The sequence below is a fragment of the Athene noctua genome, chromosome 15 (genome assembly GCF_965140245.1).
Source record: "Athene noctua chromosome 15, bAthNoc1.hap1.1, whole genome shotgun sequence".
Classification (NCBI taxonomy): Eukaryota; Metazoa; Chordata; class Aves; order Strigiformes; family Strigidae; genus Athene; species Athene noctua.
Window position 1 is genome coordinate 10,897,084 of NC_134051.1, and position 23,710 is coordinate 10,920,793.

Here is a 23,710-nt window from a genome sequence, read left to right on the forward strand (position 1 = left end):
AGAGATCCTTTGGTAACTAGCTGCTTTTAAAGCAAACTAATAATTAACAGTTTAATCATGTAAATTTAATACTAATGTAATCAGTAGTTCAATCCTTAGGGTTCTGATTTTTTTTTGTGATAACCATTTTATGTTTGCAACTAAGAAATCCTGTGGACTTCTCTCTCCTCACTTCTATTTGCTGAAATAAAGTTTCTGATATAGAAAAATATTTAAAGTGGCCAACTTGTATAGAAAAAGTTTTGGAACAGAATTGGAAAAGTTTAATTTTTTTAAAAAGAACATATCTCCTTGCTGAAATTTCTAATCAGACTGTAATGTAAGGCAATACCATCTTTTTAAAATGCTATCTTGCAAGTATTTGTCATTCAAAACTGTTTATTTCCTTCCTGATTAAGCAAAATTGCCACTTGAGCAGGTACTTTTCAAAGCTAGAGCTCTCTTACTCTATGATAGTAATGAGTGACACTTAAGTGCTATTGAGAAAGCCAAGCAGAATAAGACAAAATCCTATCGTTTAGGATCAAAGTAGCTAGTTGCACTTCAACATTAAAAAAACCAAAAAAAAACCAAAAAAAAACCCCACAAAAAAACAAAAAACAAACAAACAAAAAAAAAAAAACAACGAGGGAGAGGGGCAGGCAGGCAGGCAGAGTTGCTGGCTTGCTTTAGCATATAAATTGACCGACCTTTTCAGCTGGAATCCTATTTCATTTGTTTTAGAAAGATGACACCTACCACCCTTCCTTCCACCGGCTCATTTAAACTAGAGAGATCTGTCTTCTTGTCACATCTTGCTTACTGCCTTGGTGTCCTCCCTTCTATAGTGGAAATGTTCTGCTTTTGAAATAGATTATGTTGGAGAGAAAGGCAAGTGAAGTGTGCCAGCAACTACAGAACCTCTTTAGCACCTCATCTGGTGGAAACTTCTGGGAAACTAGCTTAGAGGCTGCAGTTTAAGTAGTTAGTATGTCAAGCCAGCTTTTCCTATGGAGCATTAATAAACTGCTCTTCTACTATATTTATAACGAGATTGCATTGGAAGAAGCCACTCCATTCTCTGCTTGTGAAAGGAAAGTACACAGAGACCTATTTTAAAAAGGAAATACAAAGTACTCGTGTCTTTTCAGGAGAGAAGTTTTCTGTCTTCTAATCTTACAATAACATTCTGGGCTTGTGCTATATAGGCCTCCAGTCTGCCACAGAAAGATGGAAGGAGATGAGCCAGCCTTTCTAGATACATTTATACTGATGAAACCAGTAACTGGATTAGTGGAAACTTTCTGCTATTTATAGTTCTACTTTTCAAGGTCATTTATAAGGTTAAAACAATCATACTGACAACTTTATTTTCCTCTAGAATCAGTACTGTGGCTTTTGATGTTCAGTATTCTGCATGTAATCTTTTGATAAAAGTCTGCTGGAAGAAAGAAAAACTTCAGTCTCAGATTCTTAAGTATGAACAACTTAACTCTGCATCTAATAATTTGCCTGGCCATCTATTGCGGAGCTATTGGAAGCTGTATATGTTCACTGATTTATAAATCAATTTAACTATTCAGATACTCATAAATACGTGCCCTGTCAGTGGCCTAGCGAAAGCTCATGCAAGTTAGTGTACATGAAGAGTGGAGAATACTTAGCACTGTGCTATTAATAAACCAAAAAGAAAAGCAAGAGAAACCTGTTACCATGTTGATATCCAGAACCATAATTAACAAACAGAAATAATCAGTGAAGAAGGTTGCCACAAAACATGTCCTGGATAATGAGTGGTCATGTGGTGTCATACAGTGAAGCTGAACAAATAGTCATTGGCTTGAGATCTTTTGGTGATTGTTGCTCCTAAGATCTATAATTTTTCCCTGCTAAAATATAAAATGTTACTACCAAGAAACGGATTGAATGAGGTGTGGGTTTGTTATTAAGCATAAAGAATGTAAATGCTTAAAAATCGATATTGCAGCTTGTTCTTATTGGACTACCCCAAAAAAAGCTGCTTCTGTATATAATCATGTTGTTGTAACTTCTGTTATGAAAACTTCCAGATAAGGTACAAATTTCTGTTTCTAGAAATGGCTGGAGGGAGGAATAGAATATGAAAGACTCTTTGAATATGTGAATATGAGGTTCTTCAGGAACAACTGCAGTAGCACCAATGGAAGAAGACATTTATAGGACTCTGATATTTTTCCAGTTATTTTTTCAGATTAAATTCTAGATAATTGGTCATATTATTCAGTCAATTTCAGTATTATTTTTTTTACAGCAACCTGTGAACTGAAGCTGATTCTCCTGATTTTAGTCAGTTATAAGGGTTTAACACTCTTACAGTATATAGCCCTGAATTTCTCAGGGCAGTTAACAGTTCACGGGTAGCATTGGCAGTACTTATGCTGCATCGTTACGGTGTTAGGGTTGTAGCGTGGTAGCTTAGACCAGGGTTGTGCCTCTGTACCTGCTGCTGTAAGAACACCTCCTTGGGCACGATGACTCTGGAGTTTAGCACAGAACATCCATAATGACACATGTGGTCACACACCTTCAAGGGAAAAATTAGATATTCAGAACACCTACAGTGAGTGTGTACTTGATATCTTCATGCTGTGCCTTAAAGGCCTGAGAAAACACCACGAGGGGCATCCTTTAAGATTATCTGACTATATTGGAACAGATGAATTTCACATGAGTCTCATAGGTAGCGAAGACATTTTTCATCTTGCAGTGGAAGCCCTGGAGAGGATGCTCCAAACTTCACCTGTGTGTACATGCAATATGTTGTAGATCGTGGCTAGTATGTCTGTCTAGAAAAGAGTAATTTGGAAGTGTGAGAACTGGCATTCTGCGTGCATGGCAGGTGTGTGTTCTTCAGCAGCTTTCAACTTGCCCAGCATAGTACAATCACAAGGTGCTGGGGTTAGTACAGCAGGCAGGAGGCCGTTCTCCCTCAGCTGACGCTTAGCAATGAAGAGTTTTAATTCACTGTCACCCCCACGTATGTCTGTTGGCAAAGAAATAAGCCTGAGAGCCTGTGTAAAGAACATATGCTTAATTCTTTTCAGTGAGAGAAATAGGTGGAAAATAGAAAGTAAATGACAACATTGTGAAGAAAGTGACATCATATATGTCACTAGCTTGTAAATCCTTTAAGGTCTGACTATATTTTGTATGTACAGTCAGGTCTTCCTGATGAATTATTCCTAAGCAAAAACCCCAGTATGTCATGTGTTACTAACATTCCGAAGACAAGGGGGCCAAAACCAGTTGTTTTGGACTTCTGAGAAGACTTCTATCAAAACTTTCAGCTCAATTTAGGTGTGGATTTTTTTTTTTTGGACAGTGCCAGGACTCTGAAATTTGGTGGCAGTTCCAAAATGCTGTAATAAAAATTGCTGTGAGTCCTTGCATTTTATTGAATTTCATGTAACATTTATAATAAACATTTATCCTCTAGTACTGGAAACCTGTAAAGAATTTCAGTTTTTGCTGTTTAGCATGATTTGTTTGTCCAGTCCTGCTGAAAAACAGATTAGCTCTATTGTACAATCTTCCCTAACTAATCTGCCTAAAACCAGCAGAGCTTCATACAGGCAAGTTCAGGCTTGTGGTTGTATTGTAACTTACTTTCTTTGCACCTGACTTGTGTAAGGATTACAAGTCACTTGTTTAACACCACTGCGGCTGAAGTATGAAAAGCTATTGTATGTAAGGCTTTCAAGGCCCTATGAAAGATCAGTCTCTGAAATACATACCTTAATATATTGTGGTTTTATGTTTGGGTAAAAAAAATAAATGCCTGCAGCAGTCTTTGTATATATTGGTAATGGAGTAACAGGTGGAGAAACAAGTTTGCCATTTTTCATGCATTATTTATGTGGCGTATGTTTTTCCTTTCCTTTTTTTAACATTAAAATTTAGTTACTATACTTACCAATCATCTGAAATAAGATGTGTATTTCATGTTAATTAACATCTGTTCAGTGATATAGTAGGTTTAAAAAAATTCTAATCTCTGAATTTTTTTGACTAAGATCAAAGCAACTTGGGAGAAAGGGGAATTAGACTAGCAGACTGAACTTTGCTAAAACTGTAATCAAGTCACATTCCTCTTTAAAATATAATGTAAGCTAATACTTTTGTTCCGTTTAAAATTGTAAAACAGGAGCATCACACCAAGAACAAACTTGGAGTAACTGGAAGTTGGAATGGTCTTGATAATTTCTTAAGTATTGTCTCTTGTAAAGTCTTATGGGGGAATAGCTATTTTATGAACAGTTCATGGCCCACTCTACAGCATGTAGTGCGTGGTATGAATTTAGTAGTACTTTTTAAAATCCCTTGTGTCAAGCTAAAAGAATTTGGCATTAATTTTAGTCAAGTATATTTTAAAAGCAAGTTGATCTTGGGTTTAACTGAATATGGCTTTTTTGTAAACAGTCGTAGACTTTCTACGGTATAAAGAGCTGAGGAGTTCTTTGTATCTTTCCATACTTAAATATTCCAAAGTTTTAAAGAAAAGTCATAATTTTAATTCAAGTAATTTTAATTGTCTTATGTACTGGGAAAGTACTTCATTATGCAGTCTTACACTATTTATTTTTCCCCACATGACCATCAGCAAAGTTTTAGGACAAGGAAAAGATTACTACAGAATTTTGATCCTGAGCTACAAAAGCAAACTGTATCATAAATAAGAGGTGCTAGGCTACTACAGTAGAAGTGAACTGTGATCTATCCCTTCACTGTTTGTCTAATTATGAAATGGGAAAAGGATTTTTGAATAGCAGGTTTCTTTGATTATATTCCTCATGCTGAGAGCAATTGTAACCTAACAGGGGAGTGTTAAAGAGCATTGCCAAGTATGCATTCTAACAAATTTTATTCCAAATAATACACAGCTAAGCTGCTGAGAATTGGTGGTTAGTTTTTTTGTTTTTCCCTTTAGAGATGTAAATTAATTCTGGTTAAAATCCCAGCCATCATCATAAAGCTGGTCCTGAATGCATTTTTCCAGCCACTTCCACAACATAATAAGCGTGTGACTGGAAGACAGAGGTCCTTGAGAAGGTGGTGGCCACGGCTGAGCTGTTGCCACCAGTGCAATTTATCCAGTTAGCTGTATGCTCCTGCCTGGCTCCAAGAAGCTTGTTAGGAGAGAGGATGACTGAGAAAATAGCAGTGGTAGCCTGTTACTAGCCACCTTTATTTTCTAATTTTTTTCTCTGATGTTATTTGGCTCCAGTGCAGAGGGAACAGGCTGTCAGTGAGATATAGATACGTATTTGTATGTATGTTATATGTGCATTCGAACTTGTACATATCCAAATTAAGCAAATATTTTGGGAAGCACAAACTTGGCACTTGCTGTAAAAGTAAAACAATGAAAGGTCCTCTTTTTCCAACAGAAGAAAGTATGTTGTACCTAGAAAGTAGTCTCTGCTGATTAAAACAGCTGTGGAGTCCTGTTAAAGTATGCGGGTATGATATAGCTGGAAAGAAATTATTTGACTGGAAAAAAAAAGGCCATAGTCTTTCCCCCCCCCCCCCCCCCCCCCCCGCTTGATTTTTAACTTAAAGCAGATGAAGTTTTGACTGTGGTCAAACATATATAAAAGCCTCTGTGCATGCACTAGAATTTTTATTTTTTTTTCACTGGAGAGCCATGTGAGGAACACAGGCAGAGAAGCCCTATGAGGAGGAGAAAGTACTGTGAGTTCATCACCACCTAACACGACAGGTGCCCAACTCACAAAATTAGCAACAGTGTCTTCTACAATCCTATTTGTTGCTTACTGGTTTTGTCTGGACATGGAGGCAAGATACTTAGAGTCTTCCAAAATTCGTAAGACCCTGCATACCTCTTTCTCCTCTATATCAATGAGACCATAAAATAGCTAAAAAGATTTTAAATATTTAGGAGTAATGGAACTTGTGAAAAAAGTGGTAAAACTGAGCTATGGAGAAATGGAAACTTCTTACTGAGCATTAAATGAGTTTCAGATAGTTACTTGAAATATTGTGAGCTAACTTTAGATGAGAAATGATGCTTTGAAAGCAACTTCATATAAAATGCTTACATAAAGGGGAGCTGAAAGCATGAGACTATTTTTGTACGTTAAATGAATAATTGCTGCAGTTTATTTTGTATGGGAGCCTAACGTAAACAACTTTGACAACACATGCTATTAACAGGACTATATTTTTATATCTAGATATCTTTAACTGTATAGCACTTTAATTTTTACATGTCCAATAGCATCATAATGTTCACTTTCATTTGGTATGGTTCATAATATCACCATTGGATTTTATTTTACTGGACTAGTACATGAATACACAGATTTCAACTATTGTGCTGTGGAGGTTTTTTCACTTCCTTTAACCCATGTTTAATCTGTTTTAATTAACATACTTGCTTGTTATATTGCCAAAACATATCTGTTCTTCACAGCCTGAGTGAGAACTCCACATATTTTAAAATAAAAATTGATCTGAGAATGCCATTTAGAATGTGAAGTTCTCTTTGCTTCGATTTTTGTTTTATTTACAGATTATTTTTTTTAGTTTATTTGCTCTTCTAGTAAAACAGAACTCAGTATTTGGAGGTGCCGCTTCAGGGCATCTAGCATGTATAGTGAACTTAAAATACTTTATTATACTCTGAAATCTCTTCCCCTTTTCTCTGTTGAAGGTTTTATTCCTTTTTTTTTATTCTTCACCTTTGGCAGTCACCTTCATAAAATGACATTTCATGTATCAATGCCGTTTTGTAAAATGAACTACAGAGAGATTTACTCCTTGCTTCTTACTTCATGTTCGTTCATGCAGTAAGGAAAGGCAGACTTGACCTAGTCCTATTGATTTATGTGCATATTGGTATTAATTCTACAGATTGTGGGTTTTCTAAAGCATTCTAGACAAATTGTATTAGAAATAAAGTACAGTTAGAGCTTGGGAAGTTTTACATTACTTTGTCCTTCTTTATGATTTTATTCTTTCACGTTAAATTCCATGAAGACTTTTGGCCTTTAAAGGATCTGTTGTACAAATAAATCCTTCCTATAACAGAACGGTACATTTAATGCATTTGAGGCTTAACAGATGTTTTGTTCAATCATTTATTTGTTATACTGTATTTCTTCTATTTTATTACCTTTCAGGAGCTACTGGCTTCAAAGCACTTTGTTTCTAACTTTCCCTTGTTATATGTGCCTTTCTTCTGGGCAAAGGGTAGCTTGGAAGAAAGAGCATCCTGACAGAAATGGCATCTAATAATATACTTGAACTATATTGTCTCCAAGTGTAGCTTTGACTCAGCCTTTCATTCTCTTGTTTAATGTAAATAATTGCATGGTTTCATCTCCAAGACATGAAGTTACTAGACCTGCCCTGAATGCAAAATAGGACAACAGGAGATAAATGATATAATTAAGCACTTTGCTCCCAGACATCTAAGTCTGTCTTTCATTTAAGAGACTTGAAATTTTTCAAGAGTGACCTCCTCTAAATAAAACAAAATTGAAGTATATTTCAAGTAAGGTGATGCAATTAATACTTCTAATGTAGCTATTTAGTATTTTACAAGTTTAAGCGATTTTGTTAGTAGCTGTTAATATTTTTCTATGACAGAACTCTGTTGAGTTCAATTTTTGTTTCTAACGTGAACTAATTTTTCTAGTCTTCTGTTCATAGGTCAACATAAACTAAAAAGATAAATAACCAGTATGATCACCCAGTGCAAACAGTGAGGTTGAAATGTAACTGCTGCACAAGTTCTGTATTCTGGCATTACAATGAGTATACCTGTTAGAAATTGCTTTTCTTGTTCATCTACTGTGAAAACAGTCTTTTAAGGATGTCATCTTGCTTGTGGGATGCTGTGTATGGGGAAATAACTTAGACATTTTGGGTTAGTGATTATTTTTGTCTTTGGTAACAAACCAACAGCATTAATGGAATTCTAGTCTGTCCTCTTTTCTCAATAGAAAATATAGAGACAACAAACAGCCTTGGTTAAGCTTAAAAATATTCCACAAATTTCTGAAGTTTCAGCTTAAAAGATCTTCCTGTCTGTGTGTTGAACCTATTTCAAACTAAAATAAATTTACTGTGGAACTTGGTGTTACTCTTCCTGGTCATACTTTGAATTACAGCTGTATTACAAAGCATGGTTTCAAAAATCATGCACGGGAAATATTTGTGTTATTTTTAAGTTATCTAAGACATTTGATATGTTCCCCCCCCAATCCCTATCTGAAAGAGTTTCTTCTCTTTCCTGTACTGCACTTGTAAGGTAATAGAAAATAACACAACAAGTATCTATAAACATTTACAACTACATTTTTGTTTTCTAAAATAAATGTGGGAATATTTAATATACCCCTACTCTTTTAGTCACAAAGATTTCATGTTCAGGGTGTGGAGGAATGGAAAGCAGAAAAAAGTATCTTTGAAAGGCAGGTGTTTTAATAGTTATGCTTATCAAGACCGGTGGTTTTGGTTTATTAATTTATTGCATAATATGATGCCTAAACTGGTTCAGGTTTATAGTATGTCAGCCACAAATTGGACTAGTGGTCTGTTATCATGCAATCTACTCATGTCACTATGTTTGATAGGTGTGAGGTTTTCCAGTAAATGATGAAAAGGTTAATATGTGGTTGTTGTCTTACAAGCTCTCATATATAAAACCTGATCATGAGCAGCTTTAATACACAGCAAAATTATTTTTACTTGAGGTGAAAAATACATATTTGTCTTTAGGTAGTTTTCTCTGCTTTTTTAGAAGTTACATAATTACTGAACATTAGAGCCTGGCTTTGAGTTATGCTGTTGTTAATTCAGAGTAACCAATTGTCTAGAGCTATTCTATAATTCACCATTGTAAATAAAATCAAAATATAATGAAGTCATTAAGTTTCTATTCTACTTGAACACTGTTACATATAAGCTAGGAGTTGTTTTGGTTTTCCTGAATTACATAAACTTGTCTCCTTGTATAAATCTTATTTGGGAGGCACATCAAAAAGTGGCTAACCTATTATCTTAAAGTGGCAGTAAAAACCCATGGTATATGTTCACTGTAAAAACATTCTCTGTTTAATCAAAGAGAAGAATCTGACCTATAATGTAAACTATAATTTAAATCTTAATAGGTTAGAGTGCGCTTACTATGAGTTCTTTTCAAAATGTTGATTCAAAACATGAAAGAGGAAATTAAATGGGTGAGCCAGTACATGCAGTGTCTGTGGGTTACCAGTGGCAGTAAGGAGATTCCAGCATAAAGTGGTTTTTTGCGCACAGGGAGCCTTTGGTTGAGAGAAAAAGAAAATGCAGTTAGAGATACAGTCACTGATATCTAAAAATACTATTTAAGTGTTCTAGAACACTCTAAAATAAACTTGTAAAATAATCCAGCACAAACCATCTAGAAGGAAGTATAGTTTTTAAAGTTCTCTTCATTTCAGGACATGTTTTGGCAGTATCCTTTGTAATAAAGATGAAAAAACCTGTTTCTAACCAAGCATTCAAAGACTAAAGATTTGAAGGCTGCAGTCAGTTCAAGTGCTGTGTGAGACAAAAATAACAACCTCCGAGCGTCAGGTTTTCCATTCTTGACACACCAGGTGAATGGGTTGTTTTATTGAGCGTTTACACTGTGGTGGCAGGGCAGGCCAGAGGAAGGGAGTGTGAAAGAGCGATGCGAGAGCTGAGTCAATACCCGACGTTGTTAGATGTCTGTCAGTACTTGGAACGCTGGGGTTGGCGGCGTTGGCGTTGCCAAGTATTAGTTAAGTGTGCTGCTTTGGCAGCAGATTCTCAGAATGTACTTTTCACAAAGAGGGAGAGTAAGTTCATTTTAGAAAGAACAAAAATCCATAAGGGCAATTATTTTGAGGGCCGTTTCAACACACCCTGAATTTCTATAACTTCCGAAATAGCTCTCTAGTCTGTGTGGTTAAAACCAAGCTTTGTAATTTTATTAGTATTTCTTGACTATTTTTTTCCTGATTTAACTATTTTCCATTTTAAGTTGCAGGTAAGTGTTTACAAAACTCTTCTATTTTAAAAGGCCATTATGGTCTAATATGTATCTTTACAGCTGAGTGTGGTGGAACAGAAATGCTATGGAGTGTGTACACTTCTACAGCCTTAAAATAACAGTGGCTTACTCATGTCTGTTACTTCAAGTGTTTGTGTAACTACATTGTATTTACTTTTCTATTGCACATGAGCAACTAATGACTATAGCACCTCTCACTTCTCATAGTATTTATATTTCTGTAGTCCCCAGCAACTTTATAAACAAAACCAGCATAGCACTCTGTAGGCTGTACAGAAGGACTCAGAAAAACAGTATCTATATCAAATAAACACTGCATCCCTCTCTCTTTCCTATCTACCGTCCTGAGTGAGAATTCCTTTTTCTTGCTAATCAAGGGGTTGACTGTTTTCACTGTGTTTTGATTCCTTCTGCCATGTCTCCTCTAGCCTGGTGTGCAAAGAGACATAGAGGTGGGTCTGGGGCATGAAAAGGGATCCCTGAAAAGCCAGGAGACAGACATGTTTTTTTCTTCCTGAACTGCTTCATCTTTCCCCTTGGACAATAATACAGACCCCCATTTTACATTATTTAAAGATCTGCTGTGTCATACTGCTTCACAGGACACTTCTCACTTCAGAGACTCTAAAATTTTGAGATATCCTAACTTGAGAATGACAGATAAAAAGGGAGAAAGGTGGTAATACATACCCAGGCACTATGGGAATGCGTCTGCGTTATACAGGAAGGTTACCAGATCACCAGCATTATTATGGGGAGACAGGTTTTGATGGCTGGGGAGATGTTGAGAAGGGAGAAGATAGAAGGATCTCATGATAAGTTCTGTAATTCATTTTACACAAATTTTTTATTTATCTGTACCTTTTGGGAGCTTTTGTGTGCACCTGAAGTTGCTGAAGCATTATAGTAAGTCTTGGCTGACTGACCCAGGAGGTGTTCTCAAAGAATATGGATAGTAGAACAGATTTGTAAAGCAGCGTGTTGAACAGTTAATGTGTCCTTTTCTCTTTTCCCTTTGAAAAAAGGAAACAGAATCAGTTAAGATAACAAATAGGAGGTGTCACCCAGAGCAGTCCCTTGCAGGGACTCTGCTGGTGATAAGTAATCAGAATTACAGAACTGTGTGTAGCTTTGTAAGGCCTGCCTGTACATTAGGACAGCACTATTGCAGGCTTAACACTGCAGGCACCTGTATGGCAAATACTTCACGATGGGATAACGGCAGGGTTGACTGAGGAATAGATGGGTTACTGGAGGGGGCATGCCAGTGAACCAGCTGCAGAACTGAACCTGCTGCTCATGCTGTGGGAATGAAGTGATAGTAAAATACATCTCTAGTCGAGACTTTCAGATGTGACACAGTTTGGGAATCTGATCGCAGCCCAGGCACTTCTGGTTTTTTGTACTAGCTCCTGGTTGAGACCTGGTAACTATCTACAGGTCTGATTTGGGTGAAGTGAAACTGGGTGCTTCAGGACACTTCCAACGACTCCTCTCAGCAGTTATGTTGCAATCTCCTGGCTGAGACTGGCACACACGCAGCGTGTGGTGCCAGCACAAAGGAGGGAGTGGGGCTGGTGTGGCCATCTGGATCCACAGCAGGGTGATGTGGCTGTCTGCGCACAGGGCAGGACTGCGGCAGGCACAGTTTACATTGGTTTGCACACAGAACCACACCCAAAGGATTGAGGTATTTTTTCCTCTATATCCTCCTAAAGCAAAGTGAAGCAGTTCAGTTTTTAAGTGCTTGCCTTTAAAAGTAAGCTGTGTAACTGTGTGCTGGGAGACAGCAGAGCATAGTAGGCATGTTTAGGATCTGCTGAGAAATCTGCTTTTTGGCTGTTAGTTAATGCCATACAGTCAGGCTGTAATTGCTGATAAAACAGCACAGAAAATTAATCAGCATATGTATTGGATCTGTCTTAGCAGGTGTGCTGTGAATGAATGTGAAAGGTTACTTTGTTAATTCCGAAGGTGCAGTTAGTTAATAAACATTAACATTTAATTTTGAGACTAAAAAATGAATAGCAACTATTTGGATAGTAACAACTATCTCTAGTTCTTGTGTACTGTTCTCTGAGTTGGCAAGAAAGGAGGCTCTTACTAAATCAATATGAGCTATTCTGGAGAGAAAAAACTATTTATTTTGTCTGGCACTCCGTGTTCCTTTTGCATAATAATGCATGATTAATTAGTCTTCTGTCACTTAAGAGCTTCTTGGTTTGTCTGTGGCCAGATCTAGTTAGTTATTTAAACTGCTATGATGAGGAACAGTGAGAAATTTCATATCCCTCTTAAATGTATTCCAGTTAATGAATATATTGGTTAAACTATTTTATTACCGCTCTTAGTTAACTAACTTCAGAACTTTATGAAAGAAACAAATGTGGTTGTATATTTATCAACAGGCCAAGTTCTGGTAGAAATTTCAAGAACACACAAGAAACTTAATGACAGTCTAGAGGAGAGTGTAAGTTAAACAATTCCTTTTTTAATGTATTTTCCGTTTGAAATGATAAATTACTTTTGCCAATTTTTAATAACCATTCATTTGCTTTTCAAGTTCAAAAAATTTCATAAAGAAATTATATCTGAACTGGAGAAGAAAACAGACCTGGATGTAAAATATATGAATGTAAGTACATTCAATTCTAAAAGTCATATTTTATCTATTTCTAGTCAAAGAACTTTTCAGAAATTTTTCCCTAACAGTTAGTTAATGGATATGTTAGAACCGAGCTTTAGATACATAAACACGGCAAAAATTTTCATGCTTGTTTTGAGTTAGAGGGAACCAATGCATGACTTAATAGCATTTTTAAACTGAAGTCGAGAAAGGTGAAACTCAATTTGATGTGTATTAGCAATATCTTGCAGATTATGGTAATGATTTTTAGTCACTTACCCACGTACATGGCCGAGTGCATTATGAGATGTTTTAAATGCTTTGATTGCAGGCAACTTTAAAGAGGTACCAAACTGAACACAGAAGCAAATTAGATTCTTTAGAGAAGTCTCAGGCTGAGCTGAAAAAAATCAGAAGGAAAAGCCAAGGAGCACGAAATGTAATGAAATATGAACATAAAGAAATGGAGGTCAGTGTACTGTCTCTTACTTGTTTCTTTCTTTGTATGAGAACTGGTCAACAGAAAATGTTAAGCTATTACAGGTCACATGAGAGTCTGTTTTAAAATTTGACTTCTGAACCTTACCCCAATTTTTGTATACGCAGTGTTATTAGTTACTACACATAATGCCTCCAAGTTGTTTGGCAACAGTTAAACTCTACAATTTCAAAGAACATGCATTTTTGGTTCCTCAAAGTTGGTTTATATTAAAGGCACTCCTAGAGTATGTATTCCAGTTGAAATTCAGTGGCAGACTGTTCTGTACATATTCAGAGAGTTCTGCTTTAGTTTCTAGGTTTCATCCCTTGACCACTGCTTGATTATTTTTTTAAGTACCTCTGTAAGGACACCTTTATGCAGAGGTTTACACAGGGGGTCAGCTGTGCTATGCAAATTCAGTAGTAATTTGCTATGAATTAATTTCCCAGAGTAGGCAAATGCCAACATCTGTAATCACTTATTACCTCTGCTACTGATCTTGAAACAGCGTTGCCATCTTGAGGTGAAATAAGAAATGGCAAGGCAATGAAAACTTAAATTAGGAAGTCATATTCTGATTGTCAGGTATCTCTCAGAAGATACCTGCCATTGGTATCTTTACTTGCACAATACTTTAACCTTATGCTAGCTTATATATATTTTCCCTCATATTTTTCTATTTGAATTTTCTTTTCAAAGAAAGCTTTGTTTATAACAAGGTATAGTAAAAATAAATACTACTAGCTCCTGTTTCTTACTACCTGTCTTTTAACCTGCATTCATAACAGGTGGGTTTTTAAGGTAATGGACTGAGAATCCAGAGATTAGCATTTAATCACAGCATTTAATTTAGCCATGAATCCTCATAACCTCAGACAAATATAGTTTAGTCTTTTTAGTAACTCATCTTCCCCTCTCTAAAATGAGGCAGAGATTCATCATAGTTTTGTGAGGGTGAATGTAACTGCTATGGAGCAGATGAAGGTAATTAGTCTAATTAGAACACCTGTGGCCTCAAAACTGCTCAGCACAGTTGCTTTGATGTCATTCTTATTTACTGCAGCATTTTATTTAGGTCTAAAAGACTTCCTTGTTTTGTTTCACTTCTGCCACCCACTATATAGATTTTTGATTGCCTGTAATGAGAATATACATTTACCTGATGAGATTAGGGAGGTTAGGTGTGTGCATGAAAAGAGGCAACCTTGGAAGTGGAGCCACCCTATCCCACCCACCTTTCCAAAAACTTTTTCTAAGGCTTTTGGAGTTTGCTTCAGTAATTGGATGTAGTGGCAAATAAAACTTATGAGACTGTATATTTATTTTTTTTTCTTTTTTTCCTTAGTATTTGGAAACCGTGAGCTCTCGACAGAGTGATATTCAGAGATTTATTGCAGAAGGCTGCAGAGAAGCTCTCCTTGAAGAAAAAAGAAGATTCTGTTTTCTGGTTGACAAGCATTGCAGCTTTACCCAGCACATGCACTTCTATCACGTTCAGGTCAGTGGTGTGAGTGTAAACAGAAATGAAACTCCTAAAGTCTAATCATGTAGGAGATCTTCAGTATTTCCTGTGGTATGGAGATCAGACTGCTGTGAATAGCCAAGATAGCACTTAAGAACACTGCAGTGCCAGACAGGTGTTGTGATCTGTTCACAGAAAATGTTTACAATGCAATATTCCCTTAAATGTATTGTAGCAGCAATAAAGGGTTACTGTGACTTTTTAAAAAATCTTATATTAAGAAAAAATATATGGACTGATCCGGTATTTCCATTATCTGACCCTGGAAAAGGACACTCTTTCTGCAACATATTACGTGTTTCAGAGAGGTATTACTTAAAAAAAATCCTTGAAGAGACTTCCATATTGCTAGTGTTGTTATTTTGTTATAATGAAAATTAACCACTAGATTTGTGTGATTTTATGGAATAGAGTATCTTTGACAAATACCTTTTAAACTTGAATGCAGTGTGCGGACTTCCTAAAATCCAAGCTGCCTGGGTGGCAGGAAATCTGTAGCGATGCCACCAAAGTGCCCGAAAAAGTCAGAATGATGATAGATGAAATAAGGACACCTGGTTCCACTCCGATATCAGGAACTCCACAGCCTTCACCAATGATAGAGAGAAATACCATGGTATGTTCTTTGAGGTTAAAGGTTCTCTCTTGAATGGGAGTGGCTGCACCAGCTGCTTTTGTGCTGAAGCATTTGGGATGGAGTCTGTAACGTACCTTGGTTGGACTATACGGGTTGGGTATGAAAGCAACAGCGTTACACTAAAGCTTTGCTGCTGGAAGAATACACAGTGCAGTAGGCAGAAGCACAGATCCACGCAAGGCTCAGTTTTCAGTCAGGTGCCTGGGACTCTTTTCTACAGAGCCCAGCATCAGGACTACTTTTGTTCTAACCAATTTACTTCCTACGTTCTTATCTGCAAGTAATAGTAATTATGGAATCAGTAGTTCAATATAAACTTTAACAAAATGTTATTTTCTATTTTCTTTCCTTCTTCCTTCTTCCCTCCATGATTCTTATTAGCATATTAGAGTACAGGTTAAATTCTAAATTCTGCCTATTTGTATGTTGTGTCACCATTACTTATTGAATTTCTAAATGATATCAGTAAACTTCTAAATAAATCTGGAGATTATCTAGGTGTAACTGCACTATTTGTGGGGGAAAAAGGCTATCACAGCATTCCCAATAACAAACGTTTATTGAGGGACAGAAGCCTCTTACAAACTATTCTATGAGCAGTTTCACAGGAACATGAGGACTTTCTGATGGGTGTAAATATGTATCATTTGGGCATATTTAAGAATTGCTTTCTAGAATTTAATGTTGCAAATAAGTTATAAGTGTCTCCTCAGTATTGTGATACTGTTGTTTTTGTGACTCTAGATTGGAAATATTTATCCACATCATGAAAATGCATCGAAGGTGCCCCCTGCCCCTACAGGTAGGGCGTACACTAGTCCACTTGTCGATATGTTTAATAATCCTGCAACGGTTCCAAAGACATCTTCTGAAAAACTGAGTAATTCAGCAGGTGGGTGTTATGTTGTTGCAAACTATGTAAGTGTAAATCACAGAATCATTCAGGTTGGAAAAGACCCTTGGGATCATCGAGTCCAACCATCAGCCCGACTCTACAAAGTTCTTCCCTACACCACATCCCCCAACCTCTCATCCAAACGACCTTAAACACACCCAGGGATGGGGACTCCACCCCCTCCCTGGGCAGCCTATTCCACTCTCTGACCACTCTTTCTGTGAAAATTTTTTTCGTAATGTCCAGTCTGAACCTCCCCTGTTGCAGTTTAAAGCCATTATGACGTACTACAGTGTTTGAAATTATCTTAGGACTTCTTGACTACTATGATGATGTGAATTTCAGGATGTATAGAGAGTAAAAAAATGGTCTTTACAAAGTATTTATGTAAGTTACCTAACTGAAGAAATGTGTTACAAGAAGAGTTGTTTGCAGCAGAATGCAGGACAAGATAGGTAGATTCTATTTTAACCACTTCCTGGCTGTCCTGATTAACCCAGCCTAACTGCTCTTATGAATTCAAATCTTACCAGAAGAATACATTCCCTAATTTTGAACAAGATACAGCCAAGTGATTATTTCACTGCATACAAATAACCATAAACTAGTTTTACAGTCTTGTTTTGGTTTCCTTTAAGGTCATGTAGCAGCTAGGGAAGAATGCACATGGGATAAAATGAGCACAGTCTTTTATTTCTCTCCTGAAATGTAAAATCCTATTAAGATTTGTTTTCTAAATTTCTAATATATTGATTTTTTTTTTTTCTCTGCTGTAGGGAAGGAAGGGAAAGAACTAGGCCTAGATCACGACATAAGAAATGTGGAACTCTTCAATGTGATAATAGCAATTGCAGCATTTCTTCCTTAAAAACACATTTAACAATATACTGTACTGGTCAAATAAAATATTATTTTAAGACCTCCTTTAAGGTGTTTTCTGGTAAACATCTGGTGTCTGCAAAGTGCCAGGTATCTGCAACTCTCATAGCTTCAGCTGAAGTTGAGTGCTAGGCACATTTGACAACGAAATCTTGGACTCTGTACAGAGTTATGCTTTTTTAGAATGGAAAATTTTCAAAGGTCTCTCACGGCTGTGAACATTTAGCATTTTTCATGCCAAAAGAGGAAAGAAGTAGCAAGTTAAAACTTACATAACTTTTTGTCTGTTGGTTCAACTTCATTGTGATGGGGGTGTGTGTATATAAATGCACATGCTATTGAGAACTGCATGGTGATGAAGAATATTGGCAGATAACTGAGAGGTGTCTAAGTGGAGACCAAAGCACTACAAAGTTTCAGAATTTGATTTGCACTTGACTATTCCTTTATCTACTTTTTCCTGTCAGACTACTAATTGTATCTAATTGTATTGGTGTGGGGCTAATTTTTCTTTTTTCTTTTTGACAGAGAATTCCGATGATGCCAGTTTATCACGTTCAACTTCTGTTGCCACAGGACTAAATATAATGAAAAGGCAAAAAGTAAAGACAATCTTCCCACATACTGCTGGAAGTAACAAGACGCTGCTCAGCTTTGCACAGGGGGATATCATCACACTTCTTGTAGCTGAAGAAAAGGATGGTTGGCTTTATGGGGAACATGACTCCACTAAAGTGTAAGATAATCAATATATTACCCAATCTAAACATGAAAGAAAAATGTCTCATCAGATTTTTTTAGGAAATATTAGTAAATGTTTTCCCACCTTTTTTGCTGGTTGTTATTGACTGGGGACTTGGAGTCTTTCTGTAAGTTAAATCACTGCACTTATTTTGGGGAGATTTTATATATAGAATTTTGTATCATCAGAAATCACATCTTTAAAAGTTAAATCTCAGTTCACCAAGTCTACTGCTTTGTCCACTGTTGTCTTTTGAAAGATCTTTCCAATTTTACACAATATGAAAAACTTTCCCATTACAGAAAAGGATGGTTCCCATCATCATATACTAGACCACTAGAAGAACCAGCAGAGGAAAAAGCCTTTGTCCTAACGCCAAGGTAACATTTTGGGTGGGGCTTGCAGAAATGCCCAAATCTTCTCCTAACATTTATTAAAAATGCTGTTTTTCTGCTCATGATGTTGTTCAGTAACATATACAGTAAATACTTTCTAACAGTCTGTGGTATGATGCTTTGATTACATTAACATGTTTTAATGGTTTACACGAAGACCCAAGAACTAGCTTCACCCCAACTTTGAATCCCACAGACTTCAAAGGGATTGTGTGCCTTTATTAACCTTCAGCTCAAGTTCAGTGCTTTCCTGGGGCTAAAGGTAAGCAAGAGGAGATGTATTATAACCACTGAAACTGTTACTTGTTGCATTCTGTCTTGCAGCCCTGCACCAATCCGAAGTATTAGTTCTGTAAATCTTGTGGAAAAAGGTGATGTTGTCCTCCCACCACCAGACTATCTGGGGTCTTTGCCTACAGATAAAAGAATGGAGCCTTCCAAAGGTACTGCTGTTAAAACACCAACCGACAGACCCGAACATGCAGGTCTGGTAAGTAATCAATACCATGAATCCAAATGTTCTGCCCTGCTTGCTTTTCTTGACCTACTTAGCTGAGCTCTTAAATGACACCCTGGAATATTCTACCTTAGCTACTTGCACTTGATTTCAGCAGCCCCTCGATGCCGCTGTCTTCAGGAGTACTGTATGGTTTTGGCACTTCAATCCATCTGTAGTAATGGGAAGGGAGAAGAATTGTTCAGGAGTATAACTAAGAGTACTAGGAAATTTACTCTGCATAGCAAACTTCTTGGGAATGGAATCTGTAAAACATGAAAAAGGAATTCTCACGGAAAGTAGTGCAAATCTATCACCCTAAGTGATTTCAGAGGTAGAGGGGTACAGGGGACTTAAAGCAGCTTAAACTGTGTATTCAGGAATGCTTTACACAACCCCATGAAAGTTAGTGTTGGTTTTGTGGATGTTGCTGAGGGATGTATGTACTAATATCTATATTCAGCAGAACCACAGCTGAGTAGAAATACATTTTTATGAATAGCTAATGGTATATAAAGCTAGTATTTCTGCTATTAAGTCAGCATTCAAACTGATTCAAAATTAAGGTTAATCTGACCAAATTAAGCAATTACTGTTCTCTTTCTTGCTGCATGTTTAAATATTTTGCTGATGTATATCTAATGGTGATAAATGTTTCTGAGACTTTCTTCAAAAAGCCTCTTGAGGCAGAGATCACATTTTGATGGCGAAAGACTTTGAGATATATACACACACATATAAAAAAAGTTGTCACTGGTAAAATTGAGACACTGTACCAAAGAAAGATGCAAAGTTCCATTAGTAGGTACTATAGCAAACTTCTCAAGTCAGGAATCCTATACTTGGCTGCCAGTAGCTAAAAACTTTTACATTTTGTTACTTATTGGCATGACTAAAATATTTTGTATATCAATATAACATCTGAACAAACTTTGGGTTGTCCTTGTGACAGACATTTCTGCTTTCTAAGTAATCTGTTGAATCATACAGTAGAAATTGAAGTGGCCTTTGTTAATTTGTACTTTATGGAAGTAAAATAAACTAAAAGTTTAAAAGCACAAACTGGAAGTTGGTTGCATCACATTTTCACTAATGGTGAAAGAGTCTGTTTAAGGTTAAAGGATGACAGAATAGTTTTAACAGTACTCCTGTAAAATGGAAGAGCACTGGGAAACAATGGTTGTCCTTAAAGAAGCCGCCTCTCCTGCTGTTTCATTTCAGTCTACTATTAGGATGTCAGGTATTGCTACAACACTTTTCTTGGGTCATTAGGCATTGGAGGTGTTTAACAGGTCTTTGTTGTATTGACAAGCAAAGAGAATGAACTGTGTTTAATTAAAAACACTGAGTAACAAACACATAACTTCTAATACCTTACTAACTCTAGAAAAAAACTACCATTGGAAAAACACAAGCATGACACAAATTACATAAACTGTCAGTAACATCTGAATTTTAAACTCTTATCTGCATATCAGAAGCATGGAAAAAGACAGTTTTAACAAATGGGAAGAAAGGAAATTACATTTTCTTTCTTGAGCAAATAGTGTAACTTCAAAGAAGTCACTGTGGTAATCACATCATAGACTTGTATCTAGTTTTTAAAAGAACAGGTCACCTCAACTTTACAAATACAGAAAATGTGAAAAATTGCTGGAGGTTCAGCTATACGGGCCTTTTGGAAATGTTCCCTCCAGTTGTACTTGGCTTTGTAAAGCCACTCCACAGCTATTTCAGAAGATCAGTTATAGATACAACCCAGGCACACACTTCTGCTAACTACTGCCAATATATCTCTTGCAGATGCAGAATTTGAAAGAAAAAAGTATCTTTTCTCTGGCAGGGAGGGGAAAAAAGGCTAGTGCTTTCCATTACAGAAAAATCTGTCTTGCTTAACATGTATGAAGAACTAGAAGCAGAGCTAAGTCTTTCATAACAAAAAGGATGAAAGTTGCTTGACAGGGACTTGTAAAGCTCTATTCTCAGATTTTTACCCCATTTAGACTAGACTGGCAATGTTTGGGGTTATTAATTTTTTTAATCTAAATATTCCTATTAAAATATCTCTTTTTGTCAGAACAGTCTAAGATTAGCATATATATATTTGAATATAGCATGTTTGAATCCACATTCAAGTGGTTTTATTTATGAGTATCTGGTGGAGGAAGTATAGAATTTGTGCAGTGATGTTGTCTTTCCAGGACAGTGTTTTTCTATGAGAAATAAAGCTTTCGAATGCATGGAACTAATATCAAGAAATAAGATTAAATTTAATCTTTCAGTCACTTTCTAATCAAGTATCTGGGAACTAAAAGGATTGTGAAGACAAGCATCTGTATTGACACATTTGCAGTTTCCATTTTTGGACAAAGAAGCAGTGAGCCTTAAGAATCACATAATATCAGATTTATATGTTGGTTCACTTAGGCTCAGGCTAGCTGCTGAGACCTACAGGATCAACATGTCCTTCCATGTATTTATGTTCACAATAGTTAAAAGATCTATCAGCCTGTGGAAGTTGCCAAGCAAGCAGTACAGTGAGTTCTTTGCCCTGTGACAAGGTGACTTAGTGTAGAGATTAAAAATTATTGAATCCATTGAGTTGTCTCAGTATCACTGTACTGTGCTACTTTAACCTGGCTAACTGTCCTCAGCAGGCTCTCGAGTAGTCACCTTAAGGGTTGTTTTGTTTGTCCTGTGGCATTAGTTCAGGGTTTTAGGAATAAATTTAAGGCTTGTGGGTTAACATTTGTGTTGAACTGCAAAACCAAGAAGAATGGCAGACATTGGACACTTGAGGTTCATCTGGACCCGGTGATCATGAGGTCCCTTCCAACCTGGAATTCTAGGGTTCCTTTGATCATTTAGTTAACAGACTAGGACAGAATTCTAATTAGAACAGTATATTCTCTCTGGAGGCCAGAAAGGGAACTTACAGCTGCTTAGAAGTAGAAAAGAAATATATATTTTTTGCAATCCTAAATTGCCACAGAGAAAACAGATTAAAAAAAAAAAAGGAATTCTGGAGTGTAAAATAATGATTACTCTTGTTGAGGTACCCCGTAACTCATAGCAACTATGTTGTTCCTGTGACCCCATGGTGGTTCTTACCTGTTACCATACAAAATAAGGACGAGAACAGTAGAGGAGAGTTACTGCACTTGCACCCAGGTGTTTCGTTCCGAAGTCACTATTTACTCCCATTCTTCTGGAAAGCTGCAGAGCTTCCTTGTCTTTCCTGCTTCCATGCAAGTCACAATCCCGCCCCCGTAAGGCTTTGGAAGTAAGCTCAACAATATATCAGGCTGCTTTGTACACTTGTACAGAATTTACATACATGTGAAACAGTATGCTTACAGTGTCTTTTATGCAGGAGCAGGAAATATTCATTGAGGCATTTTATTTTTGTTTCAGAATACACAGAAACAATAGCTCGGGATTTCAAGAAGGGAAGATGAGGAATGGTTCCTGCAAGTTCAGTTGTTCGTGCTGTGCTGTGTTACATAGGACAGCACTAGGCAGAGCAGTATCGACTGAAAAAAGGCTTAGTAGTTGATGGAGCTTTGGGGGTTGGTGTTCAGTAAGAAGTAGCGTGTAATTCAGGCATTTGTTCATTCTAATTAAAGGGCTAATTAGGCCTAATTCTAAGGCCTAAGTCTGTCTGTGACTGATGTACATGAGCAGTTTCACTGGAATCACAAGTCAAGCACGTGCTTAAGAATCATGCTGAGTTAGGTCCTAAATAAATAGAGATTTCTTCACCTGCAGCATGCTATTGTGAATATGGTAGAGAGGGACTGCTGGTACAGTAGGCGGTGTACCTGAGCCAGAAAGGCTTACAGGCCTTTGTTCAGCACTGACATTTTAACTAGTAAAACAAAAATGGCCACATAGACTGAATAATTAGTACAAGTCAAGCTCCTACATAAAAGGTGACTGCATATTCCTGCTTTTACATGCAAGAATGTGTACTCAAATCTTCACTTTGAACTTTACCTGGCATCTATTAGAAGCAATGCAATTAGTCTGCAGTTTGAAATATGTCATTATGATTATTACTAAAAGTTGGGGGGAAGTAGAAATGAACTGTTTGCCAAAATTTCCATGTAGTGCAAGCGGCTGGCGGAGGGTAATACTTTGCAACAGTTTCCATTTAATGGCACCTGAAAGAAGGCCTCCTGCAGCAGCAGTGAGCCAGGGGTTAGGTGAGCTTTGCCAGCAGGAGGAGGAACACTTCTGCACGCAAGTACAGTGTGAAGTGCAGCTATAAACCCAAGTCTTTTCAGATTGTACACTTAGACATGGCAGTTTCATTACAGTGAAATATTAGCAACAGCTATGCAAAATTATTCCTCCTTTTGTATCACTCCTGTACAAACAAGGCAAATCATATATGTACACACCATCGGCTGTTTTCTTGCCTTTTCTATTCACCACCACTATTAGTAAGTCACAGGTGCTACCTGAACTTGTAGTTTGTAAATCAACAATAGCTAAACACAGGCTGTGTAAAAAAACTCTACATAATACTGATCAGAAATCTGCCTTCACTTCAGGCCGTTAGTTTAAGTATGTCACTATGCTGGCTGCTGCCTTTAACTTCATGATTTTACAGTTACATGAAGATACACTGACTGTGTTCACTCTAAGGTCTGCTCCAAGCCTAGTCCTGGCCTCTGGCTGTGACAACTAGCAGTTTATAAATGATGCTGTAGAAACACTATGATATGTTACTTGTGCTGCAGGTAGTTCTGTTCTTTTTCTTTTGATGACTGTTGCAGTGACATTTCATTTTATATTTTCATCTATGAAATGCCCAGCTAGACATCAGGTGACCACTGATCTTAAACCTGGGAGGGGGTTGGGTGGTTACCACACAAAAAAATCCAAACCAACTAATGCTAACACCATTTTTTAACTTTCTAATTTTGATGTTCTAATTTTCCCCTCTACAACTACCTCTCAACAGTTCAG

General features: G+C 36.9%; 1 protein-coding gene across 1 annotated transcript in view; it reads left to right on the forward strand.

Annotated features, from left to right (window-relative positions):
- The window catches only part of BAIAP2L1 (BAR/IMD domain containing adaptor protein 2 like 1), a 44,050-nt gene that overhangs the window by 18,039 nt on the left and 2,301 nt on the right, over positions 1–23,710 (forward strand). The window contains exons 4-12 of the mRNA XM_074919600.1: positions 12,472–12,533; positions 12,627–12,698; positions 13,021–13,158; positions 14,516–14,668; positions 15,141–15,308; positions 16,074–16,221; positions 17,632–17,839; positions 18,148–18,225; positions 18,565–18,730. Coding sequence (XP_074775701.1) covers positions 12,472–12,533; positions 12,627–12,698; positions 13,021–13,158; positions 14,516–14,668; positions 15,141–15,308; positions 16,074–16,221; positions 17,632–17,839; positions 18,148–18,225; positions 18,565–18,730 — 1,193 coding nt within the window. The remainder of the gene's footprint in view (positions 1–12,471; positions 12,534–12,626; positions 12,699–13,020; positions 13,159–14,515; positions 14,669–15,140; positions 15,309–16,073; positions 16,222–17,631; positions 17,840–18,147; positions 18,226–18,564; positions 18,731–23,710) is intronic.